General features: G+C 59.4%; 3 protein-coding genes across 16 annotated transcripts; 1 reads left to right on the top strand and 2 right to left on the bottom strand.

Moving 5' to 3' along the window:
• Positions 1 to 1,361: 1,361 nt before the first annotated feature.
• CNOT12 (CCR4-NOT transcription complex subunit 12) lies at positions 1,362 to 12,251 on the bottom strand. Of its 7 annotated transcripts, none has more exons than XM_085224420.1 (13): positions 12,124 to 12,251; positions 11,301 to 11,407; positions 10,629 to 10,760; positions 9,872 to 10,517; positions 9,036 to 9,108; positions 6,895 to 8,163; positions 4,321 to 6,440; positions 3,474 to 3,807; positions 3,115 to 3,247; positions 2,887 to 3,026; positions 2,532 to 2,698; positions 1,837 to 1,911; positions 1,362 to 1,701 (listed from the first exon to the last, which is right to left on the bottom strand). In XM_085224420.1, the coding sequence occupies exons 3-12, from the start codon at positions 10,711 to 10,713 to the stop codon at positions 1,851 to 1,853; spliced, it is 5,028 nt and encodes a 1,675-aa protein (XP_085080546.1). In that variant the 5' UTR covers positions 10,714 to 10,760; positions 11,301 to 11,407; positions 12,124 to 12,251; the 3' UTR covers positions 1,362 to 1,701; positions 1,837 to 1,850. The 7 variants fall into 7 exon arrangements, 6 of the variants coding, with proteins under 6 accessions (XP_085080546.1, XP_085080548.1, XP_085080545.1 ...); XM_085224422.1 differs by having other exon boundaries at positions 11,280 to 11,407; positions 12,114 to 12,214; XM_085224419.1 differs by having other exon boundaries at positions 12,114 to 12,214.
• Positions 12,252 to 12,848: 597 nt separating this feature from the next.
• On the bottom strand, positions 12,849 to 21,105 carry SSRP1 (structure specific recognition protein 1). Of its 3 annotated transcripts, none has more exons than XM_085224446.1 (17): positions 20,972 to 21,105; positions 20,142 to 20,291; positions 19,221 to 19,406; positions 18,827 to 18,932; positions 17,991 to 18,181; positions 17,685 to 17,915; positions 17,493 to 17,596; positions 17,235 to 17,363; positions 16,673 to 16,894; positions 16,388 to 16,460; positions 15,763 to 15,901; positions 15,600 to 15,645; positions 14,931 to 15,054; positions 14,237 to 14,407; positions 13,863 to 13,954; positions 13,503 to 13,686; positions 12,849 to 13,312 (listed from the first exon to the last, which is right to left on the bottom strand). In XM_085224446.1, the coding sequence occupies exons 2-17, from the start codon at positions 20,193 to 20,195 to the stop codon at positions 13,244 to 13,246; spliced, it is 2,121 nt and encodes a 706-aa protein (XP_085080572.1). In that variant the 5' UTR covers positions 20,196 to 20,291; positions 20,972 to 21,105; the 3' UTR covers positions 12,849 to 13,243. The 3 variants fall into 3 exon arrangements, with proteins under 3 accessions (XP_085080572.1, XP_085080570.1, XP_085080571.1); XM_085224444.1 differs by lacking the exon at positions 20,972 to 21,105 and adding an exon at positions 20,702 to 20,832; XM_085224445.1 differs by lacking the exon at positions 20,972 to 21,105 and adding an exon at positions 20,669 to 20,732.
• P2RX3 (purinergic receptor P2X 3) lies at positions 20,783 to 25,254 on the top strand. 6 transcript variants are annotated; one of them, XM_085224460.1, is made up of 13 exons: positions 20,783 to 20,924; positions 21,721 to 21,891; positions 22,380 to 22,515; positions 22,641 to 22,712; positions 22,782 to 22,848; positions 22,917 to 23,010; positions 23,089 to 23,166; positions 23,236 to 23,377; positions 23,736 to 23,872; positions 23,948 to 24,041; positions 24,124 to 24,189; positions 24,408 to 24,485; positions 24,598 to 25,254. In XM_085224460.1, the coding sequence occupies exons 2-13, from the start codon at positions 21,752 to 21,754 to the stop codon at positions 24,718 to 24,720; spliced, it is 1,227 nt and encodes a 408-aa protein (XP_085080586.1). In that variant the 5' UTR covers positions 20,783 to 20,924; positions 21,721 to 21,751; the 3' UTR covers positions 24,721 to 25,254. The 6 variants fall into 6 exon arrangements, with proteins under 6 accessions (XP_085080586.1, XP_085080584.1, XP_085080588.1 ...); XM_085224459.1 differs by having other exon boundaries at positions 20,800 to 20,924; positions 21,773 to 21,891; XM_085224458.1 differs by having other exon boundaries at positions 22,641 to 22,848.
• The last annotated feature ends 119 nt before the right edge of the window (positions 25,255 to 25,373 follow it).

Raw genomic sequence — 25,373 nt, 5'->3', positions numbered from 1 at the left:
CACTATTTTTGGCTCCTGTGGGTAGCAGGGAACAGGTAACCCTTTCCAGACTGCTGACAGCAATGCGTGCCCCAAAAACAGCTGGGGATGAGGGTGGGGGGTGAGTGATGCCCCCACTGCGCTCTGTGAGACGGCAGGAATGCAGCACACAGAGGCTCAGGGGGTTGCAGCAGCCACTGGACGCAGTCAGAGATAAGAGGCTGAGATTCCTCTGTAGCTTCAGCGGGGGGGCAAAGCATCCTCCAGCCCCACCACCACCCTGATAAGGCTCATCAGGAGATCTGAGATCAGCTAATGGCTCGGCGCCTTCCCAGGTGCACTGCGGGTACCCAGAGATGTCCCTCTCACTGTGGCTGGGACACTGTCCCCATTCAGTGTGGGTCTTGCTTGTTCCAAAGCCCTGTGAATGCGTGGCCAAAAGGGATGCACTCTCACAGTGCCCAAACTCCCTGTGCCAAGAAGGGCAGAGCTTAACCACCTCAACGTGGGATTTGGTGATTTCCTCTCTAGTCAGCTGGAGTTACTCATATCCTACCAGGGAAGAAACAACTCCTTGGTTCCATCTTTCCATCTGTCTCCCCCTCTTTCCGCTTGGTTCGGCTGAGAATAAACAGCTTGGAGTTCCCATCTCAGGGCCGGGAAAGGGCTTGGGGCACAGCCAGATATTGAAGAGATCTTGGGGAAGGACTGTGGGGGCAGCCAGCATTTGATGGGTGATGCTGCCTGGATTGTGTCAGGAAGAAAGGAAAGAAATCCCAGCCCTGTGGCAGAACGTGGAATCAGCCAGCTCAGCTCTGAGGTTGGGTGGAGTCTGGCACAGACTTGCCTGGGGTTGCTCAGCTTGCCAGGAAGGTTTGGGGCCAGGAGCTGCCCCCACTCCTCCTCAGAGTAATCACAACACCCAGCACCAGCTCCCACAGTAGGGAGGCAGACAGGGAAGAGGCAGAAGGGCCTTGGGGCACAGTTTGGAGAAAGGGTGAGCACAGGAGACAGGGATGAGTGTGTGCACATCACCAGCGGGGTGGGTGCTGCAACTGCTTTGCATGAGCACATCCACCTTGGCCCTGTGCACAGTCCCCGTGTGCAGGAGTGTTTTTGCACTCCCATTGCATTTCTGTTATCCAGGCAGGGAGCAGGGACATGGGGACAGTGAACAAAGTGAGGGTGGTGAGGGTGGCACCGTGCATCCCACAAGCACAACTGCAACCTACCTATATTCCAGCTGCGGACAGAGGGCAGAGAGCTCCTCCTGGTGGCAGTCTTTACACCAGGTTTCCCCAATGTTCCAAGGGTACACCTCCTTTCGGGGGAGCAGGGGGACTTAGAACCAAGGATCTTACAGAAAAACCAAGACCCCACCAAACCAACCAACAAAGTTTTATTGTCCTGTCAAGTGGCACCAAAATAATGACCTGCTGCTCTTTGTCTGGAGGGTGATAGGAGAGCAGGGGGAGGTCAGGGAAGGGTGGGGCCTTGCTGACCACCTCCAGCCCCCAGGGGACATGAGGAAGGGGGGGGACGCAGAGGAAGAGAAACTCTGGGGAAATGGGAGCGGAGAGGGACAGGAGTGGGGAGGGAACCCTGCGAGCATCATACAAAGTGCATAGATGTGTGTGTGTGTCCTGCTAGAGGGAAGAGGGAGCCTGATCCTGGGGATGCCAGCCATCAGCCTCCTAGAACGTGCTGGACAGGAGAGCGAGCCTGAAAGAGACACGGGGAAGGAGAAGATATGGTGAGGGCCAGGGAGGAAGCACCGGCTCTAGGGGTGACCCAGAGCTGGAGGAACATCCCCTTGAGCCCTCATCCCAGCTGCAGCATCACTCTGCTGGCACTCACCCCATGAGATCAGCTCACGATTTCTTCTTTTTCAGCTTCAGCGCCTGCAGCCAGTGGGGTGGGGAGGCGTCTGACCTGCACAGATCCAAACAGGCGCTGGCACCACAGTGCCATAGTGCCAGAAATACACCCATTGCCCCAAGGGCTTTTCCCAAAGCTCTAGGGGCTCAGATCCAGATCGAGCCAAGATGATCCTCCTGGAGAGGGCTGCTCTCCCCAGAGGGACCATGCAGCCCAAGAAAGGCAAGGAGAGGGGAAGGGAACTGAGCTGTAGTTGAGTCAGCTGTGGCTTTAAGGGCTTCGGCCCAAGCACTGTTTAGGGTGGAGCAGCCCGGCTCTCCCAGGCAACAGGGCTTGGGAATGCTGGTCCCAGTAAGCCTCACTTCCAGCTCCCAGCTCCAGCCCCAAGGTCCGGCCCAGCCTCCGGCTAACTGCCAGCACCAGAAATACCAGCCTGGAGCACACGGTTCCTCGGAGCCAGCAGCTGCAGGACTTGAGCACAGCCCACAGTACTTCCAACCATCCCATCAACACTGCATCGCTGCCCACAGTGCCTCTGAGACTTCAATTTTGCCCACTCCTTCACAACCCACAAGCACCCCAGTGTCCCCAGCATGTCTGTAGTCCCACACCAACACCCAACCTGGCATATCCACCCAGCATCATCACAACTGTTCCTTGAGCCCAGCACTCACCCTGAAGACTTCTCAGGTTTAGGGGGCAGCGCCAGGGGTTTCCCACTCAGGCCAGGGATCTTGCAGGACTTGGAGCGCTGCACATGAGGATCCTTTGTGGGGGTTGCTTTGCTGTCCACTGGCGATGCCCCTTCCTCAGCAGAGCGGTTTCGGCCCCTCAGCTTGGCCTGGGAGGGGAAGTCAGATGGGCACACAGTGCTCTCAGCCCCCAGCATCCTCAAATCCTTCCACTGCATCCTCTCCCTCCCTCTCCATGCTGCCTGCCTTGGACTGTCCTTCAACCTGCCTGTTCCACCCCACCCTTCAGAAATCATGTCCCTTCCATCTGCTTGCCTGAGGTTCCAGCAGGCCCTACCTTGAGGGCAGACGTGGTAAGGCCAGGGAAAAGTGGCACCTTGACACCCTTGCCCAGCGGGGACCCTCGCACCCGCCGGCTCTTGGGTTCTTCTGCTGCCTCCTCATCGGAGGATGCTGCTGCACGGGCTGGACGAGGCTCTGTGGGGAACAGCATCACTATGAGACATCTCGAAGAGCACACCATCCCGTCCCACTATCCTGTTGTCACTGTCCTGCAGGCTCTCACCTGTGGAGTCCTGGAAGATCCAGCTGTCCCCCTCTGAAGCGGCCCCGGGGCGGAGAACAGGTGCCCGGTGCCTTCGTTTGCGGCCCAGGTTGGCCTTGCTGCGGTACATGGTACTGTCCAGAACCTCTGTGTCCTGCAAAGCCCAGGGGACGGCTCAGTGCCCAGCAAAGGGGAGTTTCAGGGTTCCCAGTCTATCCACCCACTCATCCATTCCACTGTTTTCTATGGATCTCCCATCGTGGCTGCCTTCCTGTAGTATAGGGTGGCCTTGTATCTGCAGCCTCTGTCTGCATTCCCCCGACCATTGGGCTTCCTCAGGGCTGCAGGAGGAAGTCAGAAGCTCCATCCTCCCCACTCACCTCGAGAAACGTGAAATCCTGACCAGAGAGGTCCAGAAGTCCCTCGGGCTGCAAGGCACTCGCAGAGAGCCTCTTTTCCTCCCAGCTCACTGGTCTCTTCCCATCTGCGTGATCCGAAGGAGCCTCTTCGCTCTCTGTTTCTTGGGTCTCACCAGCAGCCTCTGGTGGCAGTGGGGCAGGAGCCAGCTCACGCAGGTCCTGCTGCTCCGTGGGGTCTGTTCTCAGCAGTGGGACAGCTGATTCGCTCCAGGGGGACTCAGCAGCTGCAGGCTCGGCCATAGCATCATCACCCTGTGGTGGGCTGGAGTCTGAGAGATGGATGTTTTCAGGGCTTCTGGTGGGGAAGACAAAAGGACACAATTTGTCCAGCCCCAAATCTCTCCCAGTTTCCCTGTCAGCCCTCAGGGGAAACTAAGACATAAGGAAGGCCACTGTTCCTGTGAATGTGGGTGAGTCAGAGACAGAACTCAGGTGTCTGGGATTCTACCTCTCCTTTGAGAAGTCGACTGCAAAAGGCCAAGTGAGATCCACACCAAGGGGGTGGCACTTCTGGGAAGTTCTCCTTAAGATTGGCAGGGAATCACCCACAACATGTTAACCAGGCTGGGACCTTCTTCAGGCCAGCAGGAGTTTTGCCTTTTTCCTCCTGGCATTCTTACATTATGGCAACTTGTGGGAATTTATCATTTTGGAAATCCCCAGCTCAACTATGGCTGAAACTAGAGTGCGGGGTTCCCCGGATCTCGGTAAGATAAAGGCATGGGGCTCATTCTGCCAATTTCTCAGGAGGCCAAGGAAACACCAGCACCTCCCAGACTCCATTCCCCACCAGCCATACCCTCCTTACCCATCTGCCGAACCGCCATCACCTCCCAGGCTCCGCTCCCCAGCACTGAAGTCCTGGCTCCTGGCAGCACAGCGGGCCCCAAAGGCATTGGCCCACTCTTGGCGCCTGGCCTCAGCCTCACGCAGCTTCTCGCTCCAGCCAGCTTCCTCCAGGTCCTGGCTCCAGCCTGGTTCCTCCACCTTGGCTTGCTGGGGCTGGGCAGAACTGCCCACAGCTGCCAGGCCCTCATCCCAGGCCATTTGGCCTGGTTCACCCTCATCAACTTTATCGGTAATACCTGAGGTGCTGAAGGAGAGATCGCTGTGCCAGTCTCCCAGGGGCTGCCGGGGCTCCTGCAGGACCTCAGACCTCATTTTGTTTGCCCAGGACATCGGGCTGTCTGCTGACACTGCAGTGCTGGAGAGATCGGACACTCGCTCTGTCCCAATGATACCAAACTGATTTTGGTGTTCAGCTCCTCCAAGGTGCAGCTCTTCAGCCCAGTCCCTGGTGCCACTCTCCTGCTGGTCAGTGCTCCCCCAGCTGGACTCCTGGCCTGGGCAACTGGGGGCACACAAGCCAGGCAAGTCTTCTTTTCTGACACCAAAAGCATTAGCCAGTTCAGTTTGGCCAATGCTGCATTCACCAGCCCAGCTCAGCCTGCTAGAACTAAATTCTCCCTTTCTGGTGTTCACAGAGTCGTAATCACTGGCCCAGACTGACCTGCTGGGGCCAAACTCCCTGTCCTGGCTCTCCATGTTCTTGGTGATGTATTCATCATCCCAGGCTGGTTTTTTGGATTTGAGCTCCCTGTCTTTGGTCTCCACATCCCTGGCGCTGTTCTCACTGGCTTCAGCTGGTCTGTTGGGGCTGAACTCCCTGTCCTGGCTCTCCATACCCCTGGTGCTGTATTCATCGGCACATGCTGGTCTGCTGGGGCTGAACTCCCTATCCTGGCTCTCCATGTCCTGGCTGTTGTACTCACTGTGCCAGGTGGGTCTGCTGGGATTGAACTCCCTGTCCTGGATCTCCATGTCCCTGGTGCTGTATTCATCGGTGCAGGCTGGTCTGCTGGGGCTGAACTCTCTGTCCTGGCTCTCCATGTCCCTGCTGGTGTACTCACTGTGCCAGGTGGGTCTGCTGGTGCTGAACTCCCTGTCCTGGCTCTCCATATCACTGGTGCTGTGCTCTTCAGCACAGGCTGGCCTGCTGGGGCTAAACTCCCTGTCCTGGATCTCCATGTCCCTGCTGATGTATTCGCTGGCCTCAGCCAGTCTGCTGGGGCTGAATTCTCTATCTTGGTTCTCCATGTCTTGGGTGCTGTATTCACCAGACCAGGCTGGTCTGCTGGGGCTGAACTCCCTATCTTGGCTCTCCATGTCTCTGGTACTGTATTTGCTGTCCCAAGCCAACCTGCTGGAGCAAAATTCTGTGTCCGAGGTCTCAGCGTCCCCAGTGCTGGATCTGCCAGCCCAGCCTAGAGTAAAATCCTTGTCCTTGGTCTCAACATCCCTGCTACTGTATTTACTGGCCCAATCCGAGGTGACCTCCCTGTCCTTGATGTCTGCATCACCGGTGCCATACTCACTAGACCACACAGGTGCAGCATCCCCACTGTGAGTCTCCAGCTCCCCAGAGCCATACTTGCCAGCCCAGCCGGGCTGCCTGGAGCTCAGCTCCTTGTCCTGCTGCTGGCCATGTCCCACACCGTAGGGACTGCTCCATTCAGGCTTCCCAGAGCTGACCTCCTCTCTGTTGCCTGCACTGTCCAAGCCATACCCAGTGCCCCATGTGGGTTTGCTGAAGTCTTGATCCTGCAGGCAGCTTTCCCCCCCACCATGAGATTTGGGCCAGTCACTGCTGCCAAGCTTCGTATCCCCCATCAGCTCTGTCCCTTTGTAATTGCTGCTCCAGTCCCTCTCAGCAGCACGAAAGGCTCTATCCTGCTGGTTCATATCACTGATACTGCAACTGTTGTTCCTGCTTGAGTTGGTCCTAAATTTTTGATCCTGCTCCATCTCACCAGACCAGTCCTCCTGCCTGGCCACAGCCTTTTGGCTCCAGTCAAAAGCACCAGCCTGGTGAGATCTCCCAATGCCAAATTCACTGCACAGGTCCTTCCGTGACCAGCCAAGCAGGCCCTGGAGAAAGAGAGTCAAAGAGAGGAGAAAGGGTTAGAGAAACACTGCAGAGGGTAGTCTGAAAAGGGTTGGGGGATATCCAAGGATAATCCTCTCCAAAGGGGAGTCAGGTCCCACTGCTCACCCCCCAGCCTCGTGAGCTGCCTGTACTCACAGCCACTGTGCCTATCCAGGGCCTTTCTGACCCTGCAGCACTTTGTGCCCTCTCCAGCTCATCCCGCAGCTCCAGGTTGGCCAGCAGTCTCCGGAGGATGGCCGTGGTCCCCGACTCACCAGCCATAGTTCTCCAGTGCACACACAGCTCCCCGCCCCACCCCAGTTCTCCCCGTAGGCACCGCACACTCCTGCTCAGCCTCCACCCAACTCGTCAGACAGCTCTGCTGCACCGAAAGGGACGCAACCGCACCGCTGCACGCAACGTGCCGTTAACCCTTGGTGCCTCACACTCCCTCACCTCCTGCTCCTCGGCCTTCAGAGGGTCACGTCCTGATGTGCGGGTCCTAGGTGATGCCAGCAGCTCGGTCAGCCAGCGTGGGTCAGTGTGGGCATCAGGGCCCTTTGAGGAGCCTTCATCCTGGCCTGGCCCACCGAGGCCCTGTAGGCTTGCAGGAGAGTCGCCTGCTGGCTCCCAGGAGGCGTCAGCTTCGGTGGGGGCTGGCTCTGGTGGAGCAGCCTTGACAGGGGACTCGGGCTCAGCTGGGTCCAAGCTAGGCTCCACTATGTGGAGCTCGGTGCTGTTCAGCTCTGCCTCTCCTTCCTCCTCCTCTTCTGAGCTCTCAGCCTCTTGCTGAGCCACAGGACCTCCCGGGCATGGAGCCCCCTCTGCTCCCCAGCTGCCGGTCATTGCAAGGCCAGGCTCACCTGTGTCCCCGCTGTCCCCATGGGATCCAGTGGCTGCACCCTCCCTGTCTGACTCATCCTCTTCAGACAGCCCCGAGTCAGCTGCCTCCTGGATGGGGGACCTGGGTGGGGATGGCAGCCCCCTCGCCCCCCGTGTGGGGAACGTCCACTCGAAGGACTGGGAAAGGCTCCAGCTGGACTCGCTGCTCAGCAAATGCTCTGCTGGCAGGTCTCCAGGCTGGGGCAGGGCGCCCAGTGAGCCCCCCAGCAACCCCATGCCCTGCCCTTCGCTGGGAGGGGGCCGCAGCACCCCCTCTGATGAGCGTCGCAGCCCTGAGTCTCTGCTTGAGGGAGGAAGGTTGAAATCAGGACCTTCAGGAGTCCGAGAGGACACAGGGGAGTCATCGGGACCCCCAGGGGAGCCTGGAGGGCAAGAAGCTCTAGCAGGGAGCTCAGGGGGTGGGCTCGGGGGAGGCGAGGGCTCAGGCTCGGTGGTGGACTCAGGTGAGCCGGGGGGGCAGGTGGCTCTAGGGGGCAGCTGGGGTGTGCCCAGTGTGGAGGGGCTGGCAGGAGTGGGGGATCCCTCGCTGGGGGTGTGTGGGGAGCCTGGGGAGCGGGAGGCACCAAGCCAGGGCTCAGCCACAGATGAGGGAGCACCTGGAGCCTGGATGGAGGTGGCCAAGAGCTCCTCAGTCGGAGGCTGAGCTGGAGATTCAGGGGATTCAGAGGCCATGGTCGGGGAGCCAGGAGCCAACAGCTCTGGGGGGGCATCAGGGGAACCAGGGGCTGAGGCAGAAGGCTCGGCAGGCTGGAAAGGAGCTCCTGGGGGTGGGCAAGCAGGGGATCTTGGGGAGCCAGGGGGTCCAAGCTGGAGAGAGGAGAGCTGCAGGAAGAATAGGGAGGAGAGTCAAGTCACTCAAGAGGAACCTCCCAGGCATCACCCAGCCACAGCTCTCAGCCCCCCTCTGCCAGCACAGCTCCAATGTACAGTGAAAATCATAGTCCCAAGACCCATCTTCCCTAAGCCCTGTGGGCAAGAAGTGCCCACACATCCTGACAGCACCAGAGCTGCTTCCTGTGTGACTCAGCCTCGGCAGCTCCCAGAAGTTCCCATTCCAGCTGCATGCTCTTCAGGTCAGGGCCAAGCAGTGCCGAGAGCCCTGCTCCTCTGCCTCAGCAGCCCTGCTGATGCCCACCAACCATCAACGTGCAGAGACAGACATGGAGAGGAAGAACTGAAGCAAGAAGAAATAAAAATACCATCACCCCGATCTTCCCCGCTTGGGCCTGGGCATCCTCAAGACACACCAGCATCAACCTGAAGGGGTGGGCCAAACCCTGACTAGAGCAGTTAAGGGTTAATTCTCCACAGTAGTCCTGCCACCTTGGTGTCTCCATCATCACTCCAGAGTATGGGGAGGGGGCATGGCAGGGAAGCGGAATGGGCCCGCCTATAACATACCTGCCCGGTCACCAAATCTCAGCTGGTGACTCACGGCTTCACCCTGTCCCCACCTCGGCACCAGAACTGAAACTCGCTTCTTGTTCCAAGAGCCCAGCCCAGCACCTGGGCACCCAGTGAGGGAGTTGGGGCTGCAATGGAGTCACCCGCCTTCCCCAGAGCAGTTGGCACCCGAAGGAGAAAGGAGAGACGCACCCCGCAGAGAGGGAGCCCCGGAGGAGACAGGAGAGCCCCGAAGGAGAGAGCCCAGGAGTGGAGCGGCCGCGACGCAGGAGGGTGCGGCGAGAACTCACGTCAGGGGGAGACGGTGGCCTCCAGAGTCCACAGGGGTCCCCGGCACAGCTCGGGCCGGCTGGGGAGGAGCTGCTGTCAGAGAAAAACAGGCAGGAGGGTAAACATGGTTGCACCCCGTTCTTCTTCCCACATGCACGCGCCTCCCAACCCCAGATCCGGCTCTGGCCACAGAAGGATTTAGACAAGGACCACAATCAGCCCTTAACTCTCTGTAAGGAGCACTCAAAACATGCCCTGAATTATCAGGTAGGTTAGTATTGCAAAGGCAAATCAGCTACAACCTCTTTTCTGGAAAGTTTTTCATCCTTTGGAGTGCAAGTTTCTCACACTCTGGTTTAAAATAGCCCCTGCCCTGCTCCCAGAGGTGCCCAGCTTTAGGGAGCACAGCCAAGTGCTGGCTTTCAACCAGCCCATCCTGCAGCCAGGAGTCCCACAGATCTGAGGCCTCTCTGCTCTGGCACGGACTGGTAAAAATAAAATAGAGTGGGGAAAAGGGGGAACATTTCCCAGGGGCAGTAACCCCCCGTTATTCCCTGCTTGGGCAACGGAGTGCTGCCTGGCAAGGTTCCAGTCCCAGATGGCTGCAAGCACGGAGGCAGTTCCTCAGCTGGGCCAGCCCATTCTTGTGGTTTTAGTAAACCACCAGAGCTGTTGCGGGTGACCAAGCCTTCCCACGAAGGCAGCTCAAGGCACTGCTGGTTAGAAGGAACAGCAGCCTTGTGCTGGTGATCAGACCTCAGGTTCCCTCCAGCTCCATTAATTTCTATCCCTAGAACTGCCCACTGATGGCTTCCCCATGGGTCCCCGTCCTTGGGACCAATCCTCTGCCCCTCACCTCGTCTCTACCATCGGGCATCTGTCACCCCCTGTCCCCAGCTCTCCCTCAGCCTGCTGGAGCAGTTGGCGGGCTTCACCAGGGGAGTCTCCATCTGCCTCCCCACTAGGGCGTCTCCGGAAGGCGGTGAAGGTCTTGGAGCCAAAGCGAGAGGAAGAATCGGGGCAAAAGGGAGAGAGGCGGGCCCGGTCAGGGCTTCCCAGACCCTCCTTGCTGTCCATTTTGGCCAGAATCTCCTCCACAGTGGTGCCTGGAAATCGCTCCAGCTTGGTTGCCACAGGCACTGGTGTCACCTTAAAGGGAGCCGGACCTTTGCGGGAAGGTGTCGATGGGGCCAGGGGCACCTCATCACTGGGGGTCGAACACGGGTCTTCAGGAGTCAAAACTGATGGGGATGGGAGCCCCTTCCCATTGGGGGTCTCAGGTGACTTGATAGTGAAAGAGGGGCGTCTGAGGGCCACCCCAGAGCCACCCCCACTGTATGGCTGAGGTCCTGCCAGGCGGTTTATCTTCTCTGCTGAGGGCAGTTCAGGACGAGAGTGCCGCGGTGCTGGTGGGGGGTGAGGCAGGCAGGGTTTGGCAGGCACAGCAGGCTTGGGCAGCACACGGGGCTTGGGCCGGACAGGAGGCTTGGGGCGAGGACTGCCTGTGGGAGAGAGACGAGGAGAAACATGGAGAGTTGGAGAAACACAACAGCCCCTGGAGACGTCTCGCTCTGGGATAAAAACACACGTGAAGAGGTCTGGGGGGTTCTCACCTTTCTCGGGGCTTCCAGCCACCAGTCCGGTCCCCCCAGAGGCACAGGGCAATGGAGGGTGCAGGGACTGGGGCTGGGAGGCCATGGTGAAGCCGGAGCTAATGCTCAGCAGACTCAGCGTGCAGTCAGCCCCTGCAGAAGAGAGAGGGGAGAACTGTCACGGAAAAACATTAGTCCACCCTGTCCTCTGGGTCCCACCACCCCATTCACCCTCACGCTCCCAGTCTCTGCCATACTTGCAGCGTGCTCCATCGTGTTGCTGGCTTCCCTCTCACTCATACCAGCACCGCACACTGTGCCAACCCACTATCTCACCACCAAGCCTCCGTTTGGCCGCACCACCCTTTGTACACTGCCCCAGCCCGCCGGCAGCACCCGGCCACAGCGCACACCTTGTCGGTCCCTTGCACACCTCAGTAAACACGTGTATCCCGGCCCCATTCACCTGGGCTGGCTTCCGCGTGCGGCGAGCCTCCCAAAAGGCCGTGCCAGCCCCTCACCGACCCCGCGTCCAACACCTGAGCCAGCCCCCACCACCAACTGCCCGTTCCCTCACGGAAGTCCTCCACACACCACGTCAGCCCTCGCCGCCCCAGTCTGCCAGCAGCAGCCCGCTCCCACGCCCCAATCCCCAGCCCGTCGGGCCCTTACAGGGTCACTCCCCCCCCTCACCTGCCCCGCAGCCGCCTCATGGCCGGGACGGGGGGGCTGGAGGGGCGCGGGCCGCGATCCCCAGGCCCGGTTTGGCGTGGCCGCACGGCTCCCGTGACTCACTGGCGCTGCGGGGACAGGAAAAACTCGCTCGTGCCTCCTCCTCCTCGCGGCCCTGCCCTGCCTTCCCCTCGCCTCCTCCCCGCTCCCTCCCTTCCCACTCACGGCGCGGGGTCCCCCTTTCGTTCCCCCCCAACCCCCATTCGGCCCCCTCTCCCTCTGGACTCCCCGCCCCGGCCAAACAGCACCGGAGGGGGCACATCTGGAAGCCATCGCCCCCCCCCGCCCCTCCTCCCTCCGCCGAGGCCGTTTCCCAACCCCTTGGCAGCCCCGGGATGCTGACGAGGCCTCGCTCGGTGACGAGGCGAAGGGAAGCGGGGGGGGGGGGGGAAGGGGGGAGTGGAATGGGGCTGGAAGGGGGAAGGGAGAGAGGGGTGCCCCCTCCCCCCTCCCATCCTCCGGGGCCTGCGCGCGTTGCCACGGTAACGCAGCCCCCGCTCGAGTGGCCGGGCGGGCCTAGGCGCGCTGCCATGGCAACGGAGCCCCCCGCTCGATTTACGAGGAGGGGCCGCAGGGAGGCCGAGACGGCCGTTGTGCACTCCGCAGACCAAGCTTCGGCCCCGGCGGGCACGACGGCCTCGGCCGCCTCAAGGACCCTAAGCTCTGCCGCTACCCGCGTGCTCGGGAAACCCCACCCACGCGCCCGGCGCCCCTCCCCCCCCGGCTCCGGTACCGTACCCCGCGGAGCGCTCCCGCCGTGACCCCGCGCCCTACCCGCGCTCACCCGCCGCCGCCGCCGCCGCTGCATATTCATGAGCGCTGGCCTCGCCCCCCTCCCCACCGACCGCGCCCCCCACGGACCGCGCCCACCCCACGTGGCCGAGCCACCGCCCCCGCCGACCAGCGAGAGCGGCGAACTAGAGCGGCGCCGCGTGGCACCTCCACGTACCATCGAGCCGCGGGCCACGCGTGTGTCACTGAGGTTGCTAGAGGGGACCCCCGGCCTGTGGCGCCCCCGGGGTGTGGCGGCCTCACAAAACCGCGCTGACCTACGTGCGGCCCTACGCCCCGGAGCGGGCAGCCAGGCCTCGCCCCGTCTCCCCGAGCCCGTTCCCCTGCAGCGGTTGACTCGCAGCCAGGCCGCCGTGCCGGGGTCAAGCGGGAACGCTGATGGAATGGGGATTGGGGCCGCCTGCCCCCCACCACCATCTGACACCCCCAGCCACGGTGCAGCTCTCCAGGGAGCGGAGAACATCCGCATGGCATCAGGATCGACCGCCGGGCCTCCATTAGGAGGCTGATGGAGCTGTAACAGGATTAGGGAGCCCGCAGGAGGGGCTCGGGCTGCTAATGGATGGGCTGCGAGTGAGCTCAGCCCCTGGCTGTGGTTCAAGGAGGCCGAGGCGATGCCGGGAGAAAGGCGATGCTGGGAGGAAGGCATCCCAGCACCCCGTGCGCCTCTGGGGAAGGGGAGCCCAGCCCACCCCCTGCCTCCGCACCCACACGCACTCCCGCCGCGGGTGTTTTTTATTCAATCCGAGTTGCCATGTGAACGGACCCAAAATACAAAAAGAAAAAAAGAGACCGAAACAAACCCGAGTATTTAAAAAAAATAAATTGATGAGAAACAGGGCAGAGGTGGGACTGAGGCTCCTCCTGGGCCTCCCCTCCACGGGGCCTCGCTCTGTAGCCAGGCACTGAGGGGAAAGGGCTCAGGCAGTGAGTCTGGGCACCCTCCTGCCCCACTCCCAGTGCCTCCCCTCACCTGGCAGCAGGGGTAGGAGGAAGGGCGGCCAGGCAGGTTCGGAGCCAGCCAGAGCCCAAGAGCCAGGCCCCTCCTGCGGGCCGGCCCACCCGGTCCTCACGCTGATCTGGGAACCAGCCTGGAGCCAGCGGGGACAGCACTAATCCGAGCCAGACGCAGAATCTTCTGAGCTTTGGGCCGGGCTGGCGCCTCTCTCATCCTCTGAGTCCTGAAATAGGAAGAAATAGGAAGTCAGGAGAGTAGAAGCAGAGTAGCTCGTGTCCATCTAGTCCTGTACCTGTAACAAAGACTAAAATCAGTCCTCCACTACAAGACTGGATGTACATACTATCAAGAGGAACATATGCCTGTAGGGATGAGGTAAATGAGTGAAGCCCACCACCAATCAGCTCTACTACCTCCTTCTTGCTCTCTGCAGAGGAGCTCTCATCGCTGGAGACAAATTCCTTGCTCTTGAAGCTCTCGCTCATATTCTTGGCAGAGGACTTGGTGGAGGACGAAGACTTGGAGGCAGCACCCTTCTTCTCCACTTTCCCTTTCATCTGTTTCTCCTGCTTCTTCTTTTTCTTTTTAGACCTCTCCCTATGCATGTGTTGAGAGGGTGGAAGAGACAGAAGCATTACCTTGCTGACAGTGCACTGGTCCCATCTCACAACCCCCCAGCCTTGGAGAGGCCCAGCCACCACAACAGCTGAGGACAGACAGATTCCAGAACAGTGAAGCCATGCCATGTCCCCTTGTCTGCTTAGCACACTCACATCTTAGAGCTCTCTGACTTGTTGCCCACGCTGTACTCTTTCATGGCCTTCTCATAATCCCTCTTGGCATCTTCTGCCTTGCGATCCCATTCCTGCAGCAAAAGCAGGTTAGTGGCGCTTTGTTCCCACACCATCCACCATCATGAGCCTCTGCACCAATGCTATCTCCACCCATGTCCCTGACCACCTGGAGACCACGCTCATACAACAGCTCACCCTCACCAGTTCAGAGACGACAGCTCCCCACCGCCAAACCTCCCTTCCTGATCTGCTAATGGAGCAGCAGGATCCAAGCAAGAGCATCCCAGGCCTCCTGACATCCACCTTCCCTTTCTAAATTTGGCTTAGCAATCCCCACTGGCAGAGCAACCCACCTCTTTCTTCTCCTTAGACATGGCTTTCCAGAGCTCCCCAGCCTTCTTGGACAGGTCTGTGATGCTGATACCAGGATGGTCTGACTTGATCTTCTCTCGGTTGGCATTCAGCCAAAGCATGTAAGCCGACATGGGTCTCTTGGGCGCATTGGGGTCTTTGCCTTTCTTGCTCTAGAAAGTAGGGAGTGGAAAGAACCAAGACTTTAAATACCCCACGCACTAAAGACTTAGGGTTACCCCAAGATGATGCCTCCCACATCCCACCAGTAATTCAGCTACTTAATCAGGGAGATGGGTTGTCAGCTCACACATACAAAAAAATGAAAGCACCCATAGAGTAGGTGGAGAGGACATGGAGGACCTGTGGGGGGGCAAGTCCTCCAACAGTCAGAAGGTACTGCCAGGCTCAGACACCACTATATCTTTTGGAAGAGTTTCAATCTAGACTCATCTGCAGGATGAAGAAAAGTCTGCAGGAAGCAGAAGAGCCAGGCTTGGACAACCCAAACTGGGCAAAGCACAGTGAGGTGGTAGGATCGGATCAGACCACAGCAGAAGGCTAACGGGAAGCAGCTCAGCTGATGTGCTGTGACTTGGATCTCCTGTGGTGTTGCTCCGAACAAGGGAGCAGCAATCCATGTTCCAAGGGCAGTGAGTCCTGATCTCCACAACTCTACCAGCAGTAACTTCTCACCTCCACCTGCTTCTTGCGGGGCTTGCGGTCTTTGACAATCTTGGCCTTCTTGGCTGGCTTCTTCTCACCTCGGTCACTGTCACCGTCCCCACTGGAGGAGCTGGCCGAGGCATTGCTGTCAAACCTGTGTGAAGTGACCTGGTTTCAGGGAAAGCTCAAGATCTCAACTCCAGCAAGATGAAGCAGAAGGTAAGGGATTTGTAGCAGTGACAAGCACATAGCAAGACTTGCCCCTGAACTCTCCCATCCTCCAGCAACCTGCAGTTCAGAGACTTCCTGAGCTGAAGCCGCTCTGTTCGCACTTAACAGCCCTCAGGGGACTCTCCTTCCACGAACATGGCTGATCGTTTTGAGTTCCCGTAAACTTTAGGCATTTGCAACGCCTCACTGCTGAACTGCACCAAGATCCACCCCTCCTCTTGTGCTGAACCTGACTCCCATCAGCACACACGATGCCCCTGAGCACTTGTTCAGACTGCAGTTCTCATCAAGAGAACTCGAGAGACAGAGCAGAAGTGCACCCACATACAAGGCCATTCACAATGATATTGTCTGCATCAGACACACTCCTCAGCATTCTCACAGCCCCATCCCACCTTACACAGCGCCCACAAATGGCATCTTCCAAAAGCTGCCCATAGTTAGACTCCGGACCCAGCCCCTACTCACTCTTCAGCCACATCATCATCCTCTTCTCCAGGGTTGAATGACTCATCTGAAAAGACAGAGTGTGAGGTGAAGATGGACAACCAGGATTCAACCCGAGGAAGTAGCCTGAGCATACCAGGCAGCCCTTAGGCAGTGGGGGCTCAGCTGCAGCCCCAGCACGAACCTGTCTCCTCTCCAGACCCATCACTGCTATCATTGGCGTTCTCCTCCCGGATCTTGCCCTCCTCCTTCATCCTCTCCAGGTAGGCGTCGTGCTGGTCCTCATCAGAGTCGGCATATTCATCATAGCTCTGCTTCATACCCTGCAGGAGGAACAGAGTGAGAGCTGCTCTTCATGCTCCCCACATCTGCATACAGTCAATTCTCTAGAAACTACATGCATGCATGGCCAGGCTGGGAAACACAGTGTCCCATCTGTCTCCCTGTCTCCTCATCAGGGATGCAGAGAGAGGGGCAGGAAAGGTTCCCCAAAGATGTTACTTGAGTTAGGTGGGGGCCCCTCTTGCAAATCATGCTGCAATTACTGGGTTTAGTCAGAGACCAACACAGCCATGCAGAGGAAACCTGCACCAGGAGGAGGAAGAAGAGAAAGAGGAAGGGGTATCGCACGGACCTTTTTCCTCTACAAGGGTAAGGAAAGAAAAGAAAGGTGAAAAAAAAAAAAAAAAAAGGAAAAAAAGCAGCAAAATTTTGGAGAGAAGAAAAAAGGTCCCAGTCATCTCCCCACCCCAGCCTGAAGGCCAGTAATTCCAGCAGGGCACAGAGAACCAGCCCTGTGCAGCAGGTACCTCCTTGAGGCCTCGGTTCTTGATGTTCAGCTTCTTGGCATTGACAAAATCAAAGAGCTTCCCGTACTCCTCCCTGCAGGAGAGATGGGGTGGTGTCAGGGACAGGTGGGATCCAGCTCGCTGGCACCCACTGTGCATTCTCAACACAGTGAGCAGAACGATCACCTTGTTACATCAGTAAAGATCCACCATGTGTGACCAACACGGAGGACAGAGGGGCAACAGGGCTGCATGGCAGGACAGAGAGCAGCCCAGTGTTACAGTAAGAGCTCACTCTGTGCCCACCTCTCTATGCTGCTGAAGGTGTACTGTGTGCCCTGCTTGGTCTCGATCTCAAAGTCGAAGGAGCGGGTGGTGGTGGTCCCACGGGCGAAGTTGACGAAGGAGATTTCATCAAAGCGGATGTGCACTGGCGGCTTGTGAACGTAGATGAAACCACGCTCCAGTGGGTAGAGAAGTCCTGAGCTGGCCTTGTAGGAGCAGGTGATGCACTGGGCTCCAGAGTGTCTGTGAGGGCAAACACTGTCATGTTACACCAATGGGGAGCAGACATCCCTCCCTCTGCACATCCCCAGTGAGATAGCAGCTTAGATAAATCCCCCTGCTTGCATGGGGTAAAATTCTTGCAAAATCCCTTCACCCTGACTATAGAAAAAGAGATGTTGGTCCTGCTGTCCAAGTCAGGAGGGGATCTCAAGCAGCTGGCCTGAGACCACAAAAACAAGAAGAATCTCCTGTCTTAGGAATGACAAGGCCCACTTTACCTCTCCCCCTGCCTCCATGCTCATCCTTAGTGTAGGAAGGTCCCACATTCCCTCACCCAGCCAGAAGCAACAGCATGCCTCACCCCTGGAAGTTGCCAGGCACAGTGATCTTGCGGTTCACCAGTGCCTTCATAACTCGGCTGACCATCTCATAGAGGGAGCCTGACATGTTCTTGGTGAGCCGCCCCTCGAAGCGTTTCTCCACTTCTTCCCTGCATGGCAGAAATAGAGGATAACGACAAGAACAAGGACCAAGGGGATTCATTACCTGCACTAGCTCTCCCCACAACACCCAGGTCCAGGGAGGGGATCAAGGAAGTTGCCTGGAGAGAAGAACTCACTCATTCATGTTGAGGGTCAGTGAGATGTCTTCATCCTTGGAGAAAAGCAGGATAAGGAAGTGGTAGCGGGTCTGGCCCTGCTTTATCGGGGGATCCAGGCTAATCTGAAAAGAGAAGAGGAGGTGAGGACCTGAGGACCCCAAATCCCTCAAAACAATTTCTGAAGGGGAGGACCACTCAACCCCTCCTCACCACAAAGAACATCTGCCGTTGGTCCTTGTGTGGGAGCAGGAAGAGGCGCAGCACGGTAGTATAGGGGATTTTGTAGTCAAAGGTTTTGCCATGGAGGTGCAGGAAGGTGGGGTAGATGCGGATGTCATATCGCCCACGAGGCGTCAAACACTGCAGCTCCCGGAAGATGCAGATGGCATCACCAGTTGCCTGGATCACATCCGCCTTGGAGAGGACATTCTGAGCAAAGGCCTACAAGGAGAGGGAGTTGTGGTCAGGCATTAGGTCAGGGCACCCAACTAGTGTGCCTCACTGTGCCTCACTCACCTCCACAGGGTCAACACCATCCTCCTGGGTAGGGGGCACGTAGAAGCGAACCTCCATGAGTGAGACCTCAGCGTCATCATTCTGGTGGAACTCCAGTGTCACTTCGTTCTTGCCCGTCGTGCACTGGGAGACATTGCTGAGGGGGATCTCGAACACCGGCTGCTCCCCGATGTCAAAGGAGAGAAGCTGCCCTACAGGAGGTGGGAAGGGATAAGAACCTAAGGTCCACCCTGCTGCGCAGACCCAAGGTGAGTTCCATCCTAGATCCAAGCTTCAGCAGCAGCATCGCTCTTCTCTCAAAACCCAGAAATGCTTCCCCTCTTCCTCCCTTCCCATGTTCTCCACACAAATCTCTAGGCTTTCTCCTCTCAGCTATTGTTCCTGAGAGTTATATTGATTAAAAACAAAAAGGCTGTTTATTCCGCTCTTCCTCCTCTCTCAGACCAGGGAGGAGCATCCACCAGCTCTTCTGGCTCCCTGAGGAATTGGAAGGCTCTATTAGATGCTCACACCTCCCATGCAGACTTCTCTTTTATGTTGAGCATTTTCTGCCTACCCCCCTGAACATACTGTGCTGCCTGCAAGTATCTCCTGCTTTCCTAGGATGATCAACATCCATGTTTTACCCAAAACCACCACTAAGAATGGGGCAGTTTCCCAGAGGAGCATTTAAAGCTGTCAACAGCTGCATGCTGATGGGATAACGACACTGACCCAGCCATCAGATTCCCACCCAGCTCCACCACCTTGGCCTAAACACAGCACAGATTACCTTGCTGATTACCACAGATCAAGCAGCAGCACCACTGGCCTGTTCCTGTCTTACCACAACTCACCTCCAAACCTCACCGTGCCCCAGTTCCAACCCTTCACACACAGGTCCTTCTCAGCCAGCTCCAGACGATAGTGTGCCTTGAAGAAATCTGAGAGCTTATCAAACTCCTGTGATGAGGTGAGAAGGAACAGGGAAACAGAGAATGCTCATCAGAAACTGCCATGTACACATCAGCACAGCCCAGAGCCCGTCACTGGGACACTGCCCACAGTTCGTGATGAGAAAAACAGACATCAGCTGCTGTTAAAGGCAAGGAGATCAGCTTTGTGAGATCTGGCAGATCCTGTAGGCAGCATGGCCTGATACAGGGCAAGGAAAGAGACTATAGCACAAGCTAGCTGAAAAAAGGACGGTCAACATGGCTCAGGCAACAGTCAGAGATGGCACGGACTCACCGATTCCCGGAAACCGTCGTATTTGTAGACATGGCCATTCTTGGTGAGAAGCTTGAGGCCGTGACCGAGTGCCACACGCCGCCACACACCCTCTGCCAACTCTGAAGCCTGGATGTTGTCCACCTTCCCCGTCTTGCTGTTCTTGAAGATGACGCCCTGGCGGCTCAGCCGCAGCCGGCCATCGTTCTGGTGGGAGGTGGGTGTGAGGTACAGGCAGCTCACCCCACACACATGGAGGGGAGCAGCCCAAGGGGAGGAACTTCCACACAGCACATACAGCTGCTAAGCTCTCCCAGGGGACACGAAGTGAACTCCCCAACCACCCAACAGTTTCTGTTCTCCATGCACTCTTTATCACCCTCCTCTGGGATTGAGGCAGCCGGGTTGCCAGCAGCCTCGGTACCAGAGCTCCATCAGGCATTTAGGAACAATCTCCAAAATGCCATAGGGTGACCCAGAAATCCTCAACATCACTGCAGCATGACACTGCCCACCCCCACCGGAACAGGCTGATTTACAGCACCCAGCTGCCCAGCAGTAGCTACTGCATAAAAGGGTGAACGCTTGCAGCTGGCATTCCTTCCCCTGGACACGTTCCCAACCACAGCCTCGCTAGCTCCGCAACAGGCTGCTACTAAAAGCCCCTGTTGATGCTCCAAAATGCTTCAGCTCTGGAAACAAGGCGCCTCAGCTCCCATTTCCAGTTGAGCTCAGCAAAACACACTCTGCCAGGACGAGGCAGCGGAAGAGCTGCAGGGATGGGGGGGCATACTGCACCCCTGGGCATACAGCTGAGACCAGGCCTCAGAGCCGCATGGCACCGTGTGCCTCCAGCCCATGAGATGGGGGTGAGCACTTCCGGCATCGGGCAGCACCCCAGATAGCTGCCCCAAGCACTGAGCTGCCCCTGGTGCCGCTCACCATGGATCCCTTCACCTCCTGGTAGATCTCGTTGAACTCCAGTGTGTCAGCCATGACGAAGGGGGCCGGGCTCGCAGGCAGGCAGGAGGAGGCCGGAGTTCAGCTCCCCGCCGAGGCCGGCATGCCCTGCTGCCACCGAGCAGCGAGGTGCTGGGGGGGGGGGGGGGAAGAGGGAGGAGGGGAACGAGAGTGAGCACGGGGACGTGAACCTCCCCGATGTGATCCCTAAGGAACGTGGTCCCACAGGAACACATCCCCCCATTAAGCCTCTCTCGGGGCTCCCTGGGATCGCCGCTTCCCGGGGTGCCACGTCCCGGTAGGAAGGGGTACAGCGAGGCCCTGGCAGCCCCCCACATCCTCCACCACCCCTTTCCCTAGGCCCCACGCCCCCGTCCGTCATCCCCACGCTCCCACCAGCCACCTCCAACCCCCACATCACCCCCCCCGAAATCACCCCCCCAAAGCTACCCTTTCTCTGTCCCCTCTCAAGCCCCCCAAATTCGCTCCCGCCCTCCCCCCCCCCGCACCGCCACCGCTTTTCCCGCCTGCGCAACACGAACCTCGCGCGAAGCCGCCTCCCCCCCCAACCGCCTCCCGCGCCGCCGCCGGAACCCGCCCCCACTTCCGCCATAGAGACGCGCCGCCGCCCGGCCTCTCTGGGAGCCATCGCGGGGGGAGGGAGGACCCGGCCGCATCGGCACGGGCCTCGCGATGGAGCGCCGCGGAGGACTGGGGCTAAAGGCGAGCGGCGCCTTCCTCGGCATGGAGGCAGCGGAGTGGAAGGTGGGCAGGCTAGAGCGGCCGCTCCCCGAAGCGGCGGTCTCTCTCACCTGGCACCACAGAGAGGCGGGAGGCCTCCAGCCGGGAAGTGGGGGGGCTGCTCCCCATTGGCCGACGCCGGGTGATCCCCATGACGTCACCGCGGCGGGGGTTTAGGGCGGCTCTGCCCAGCACATGGCGCCCCGACGTGGGGTACGCCCCAAAAAAGGCACTCCGAAGTAGGGCACGTCCCAAAATGGGGCACCCTTCATAAAGGGGAAGCCCTCAAAAAGAACGCACCGGTATGGGACACCTCCAAACACTGTGAAGTGGCAAACAGGGGGTCCGCAAGCACAGAGGACGCCCAGAATGGGAGCACCCCGAGTGCGGGGCACCCCTAAAAACGAGAGTCACACATACTGCGCCCTCAGCGCGGCCCGCTCCCGAAATGGAAGCACCCCAAGTGCCGAGGGCCCAAAGCACCCCCCAGGGCACCCCAGAGAGGGGCTACCCCATGTAGGATCGCCGCTCGGGGGCCCTCCTCGAGGTCGCCTCTCGCACCCCTCCCCCCACCACGTCTTCCCTCCCCTCCCTCCTCCTTCCAGCCATGCCCCCTCCCTCCATCTCCCCCTGCACCCCCTCCCCCTCCCTCCATCCTGTGCCCACCCCTCTGCCTCTGCACCACCCCGCCCGCATCCCTGCCCACATCCCCGCATCCCTGCCTCTATCTGCCCGCATCCCTGCCCGCTGCCTGTATCCCTGCCCTGCTCCCTGCCTCTATCCCTTCCCACTGCCTGTATCCCTGCCCGTATCCTTGCAGAGCCCCCGCTCGTGCCCCCGTCCGGCTGCCCATGCCCCCCCCGCGCCCCCAGCCCCGCTGCCTGGCCGATTTCTTCTCCTACGAGACCACCAAGTCGGTGGTGGTGAAGAGCTGGGTGGTGGGCGTCGTCAACCGGGTCGTGCAGCTCCTCATCCTCTCCTACTTCATCGGGTGAGAGATCCTCCCAACGGGACCCCACTCCTCTGCTGGTGTTCCCCACCCCTCGGCTGACCATGCTCCCAGTGTACATCGTATCCCTGATGCCGTGGTGACAAGCTGGGGACCGGGAGGGTGACACCAAGAGGGGACACTGGGTGGGTGCATGATATGGGGTCAGGAGGGTGTTATGGGAATGGCAGGTGCCCGCTGATGTGGGGGTGGGAACCGGGCTGCGAGAAGTGATGACAGCTACGGGCAGAGGGGGACAGGTGACAGCAAGTGGCTGGCAGCGTGTCTGTGATGGGGACATCAGGTTGACACAAGGGACAGACGATGGGAGGGTGGCTGTTGACACGGATGATGGAGAGGAGAGGTAAGGATGGAGCATGCTGAACCCCAGGGGGTGACACAGACAGGTGACAAGTGGCTGTCAGAGGACTGGTGGCAGGAGGACTGGCTGCAGGTGGCAGGGTCCCCACAGCTGGCCCCTCCACCCCCAGCTGGGTGTTCCTGCATGAGAAGGCCTACCAGGTGCGGGATACTGTCATCGAGTCCTCGGTGGTGACCAAAGTGAAGGGCATCGGGAAGTATGGCAACCGCATCCTGGACACAGCTGACTACGTCACCCCCCCACAGGCAGGAGACAGTGGGAAACTCCCCCGAGCCCTCCTAGCTTCATCTCAAATAACCCCAATAATCCCCAAGTGGCACGGGGTTGGGAGTGGGGGTGTGGTGGTGACATAGTGTCCCCGTCACCGTAGGGCACCTCGGTGTTTGTGGTGGTCACCAAGCAGATCCTGACGGAGAATCAGGAGCAGGGCATCTGCCCGGAGGTATGGGGGCACAGGGGGTGGCATGGGGGGCACCGGTGTGCCCTGACCCACAGACCCCCCTCTCCACAGAGTGAAGCCACATACCAGTGTGCATCCAACCGTGACTGTCAGGGAAAGGGCCGCACCACAGGCAGCGGTGAGTTTTGGAAGGAGGTGGGGTCCCAAAAACCATGGGGTTTGAGCCCACCCGCATTGTGGCCACAGGGGTGCTGACGGGACGCTGCGTCCCCTACAACGTGACCCTGCGCACCTGTGAGATCCGGGGCTGGTGCCCACCCGAGGTGGACACCGTCGATGTGTGAGTGTGCAGCAGCAGGAGGGGGGAAAAACACTGTGCCTCCTGCCCCGTTCAGGACCACCACCTCTCTCCCCACAGCCCCGTGATGCTGGAGGCTGAAAACTTCACCCTCTTCATCAAGAACAGCATCCGCTTCCCGCTGTTTGGCTTCGAGAAGTAAGTGGCACTGCGGGGACACAGGGTGGGTTCTCACCGCTGGAGGCTCACAGCCGTGTGCCCCCCCAGGGCCAACCTGCCCCCCCAGGTCAGTGCAGGAGAGCTGCAGCGCTGCCGCTTCCATCCCGAGCAGCAGCCGCTGTGCCCCATCCTGCGGCTGGGCGACGTGGCACGCTTTGCTGGGCAGGACTTCGCCACGCTGGCTGCCACCGTGAGCTGGGGACACAAAGGATGTGGGATGTGGGGCATGAGAACAAAGGGATGCAGGACACAGGGACAGGGGATGTGAGGAAACAGGGTAGGGGACGTAGTGATTTGAGTTTTAGGGCCAGGGAGACCTGGGATGTGGTGTTCATGAATGGGGGACATGGGGGACATGGGGACATGGGGACATGGGGTGTGGGAACATAGGGGATTGTAATATGGGGACATGGCATGTGGGAAGTGGGGATGCAGGGATGTAGGACATGGGAAAATAGTATTGCAAGGACACGGGGACGTGGGACATGTATGGAGGGACACGGGGCCACGTGGCACAGGGTGCATTGCCCTCACGGCCGGCTGGGCAGGGTGGGGTGCTGGGCATCAAGATCGGCTGGGTATGCGACCTGGACCGCTCCTGGGAGCTGTGCCTGCCCCGCTACTCCTTCACCCGCCTGGACAGTGTCACCCAGCACAGCCCCGGCTCCCCTGGCTACAACTTCAGGTAGGGCCACGTGTCGCTGCCTGCCGTGGGGACAGCTGCAGAGCATGGGGTGCCAGGCGGCCGTGTCCCATGCAGGCACGCACGGTACTATCGTGGGCACAACGGCACCGAGCTGCGCACCCTCACCAAGGCCTTCGGCATCCGCTTTGACGTGTTGGTGTATGGCAACGTACGTACGGGCACAGCATCCCAGGAACCTATGGATGCCATAGGCGGAGGCCATGCTGACTCAGCCCTCTGCCTTCCCGCAGGCTGGGAAATTCGGCATTGTGCCCACCCTCATCAACACGGTAGCTGCCTTCACCTCCATCGGCGTGGTGAGTTGAGGCAGTCCTCGGCCCTGGGGCAAGCAGGTAACCCACAGCCATAGGGCTGAGGGCCATGGTGATGTCCAAAAGCAGTGGGAAGGAGGATGGAGGGAAATCCCACTACCACAAAGCAGGGTGACGGGAAAGGTGATGGCAGCCTAATTCCTGGAGGTCTGTGGGGTGTCAGGGGGTGAGGTGCCTCCTTCCCCATTACTGCTGCCCCCTAGGGCACGGTGCTGTGCGATATCATCCTGCTCAACTTCCTGAAGGGCGCCGAGCACTACAAGGCCCGCAAGTTTGAGGAGGTCAGTTGGCTGCTGAGTACCCCATGGAGGGGCAATCCCAGAGCCCCTAAGCACCCTGGGTGCCACGGCTGTGGGACAGAGAGTGATCCTATGTCCATCCCCTGTCCCACAGGTGCCAGAGGCCACTGTGCCCCCAGCCCCTGCCAGCCCCACAGGCTGTGTGCCAGGAGCCCTGGCGGACCAGAGCCGGGAGAAGCAATCCACTGATTCGGGCACCTTCTCCCTGGGCCTCTAGCTCTGGGTGCCATGGGGCAGGCCCTGTCTGTATTTGGCCCCATGATCTCTCCTCTCCAGAGCCCCTCCAGTCCTACTCATTACCCACACTGTCACTTGGACAGGGCAGGGGGGGCTTATGGGGTGTTAGTGTAATGTGTTCCCGTGCTTCTATAAGGCAACAGCATGCAAAGCCCCCAGCCCCAAGGTGAGGAGCAGGGATGGGGACAGTGGGGGGACACAGCCCCAAGCTGCTGAGGTTGGCATGGGGGTAGGTGAGGACCAGGGGGTGGCTGTGGGGACACCAGGAATGGGTGGTAGTGGGGATGGGCATCAGGGGCCTAGGGGTGACAGAGGGGTCAAGGGCTGGGGGTGAGGGTCAAGAGTGATGGTGGGGATGCAGGGACGTGAGGGACATAGGGTGGCACAGGGAGCTGGGAGCCATGGAGGCAGCACAGGAGCGGCAGAGAGGAGCGGTACCTTCAGGCTCACCTCAGAACCGGCCGAGGGGATGTGGAGAACCCTCACCCCAATAAAGCCTTGGTGTGCAGCCCCATGCCTGTGCCCTCTGTGTGTGGGGTTAATGGGTGGGGGGCTCTGAGGGATGCAGGAGCCGTGAAGTGACCTGGGATGGGGGAAGCAGTCTCTACCACCACAAGATCCCACTGCAGCCCC

This window comes from Meleagris gallopavo, chromosome 5, assembly GCF_905368555.1.
Source record: "Meleagris gallopavo chromosome 5, MGAL_WU_HG_1.1, whole genome shotgun sequence".
Lineage (NCBI taxonomy): Eukaryota > Metazoa > Chordata > Aves > Galliformes > Phasianidae > Meleagris > Meleagris gallopavo.
The sequence above is the reverse complement of the archived record's forward strand: the minus strand, read 5'-3'. Positions and strand labels throughout refer to the sequence as shown.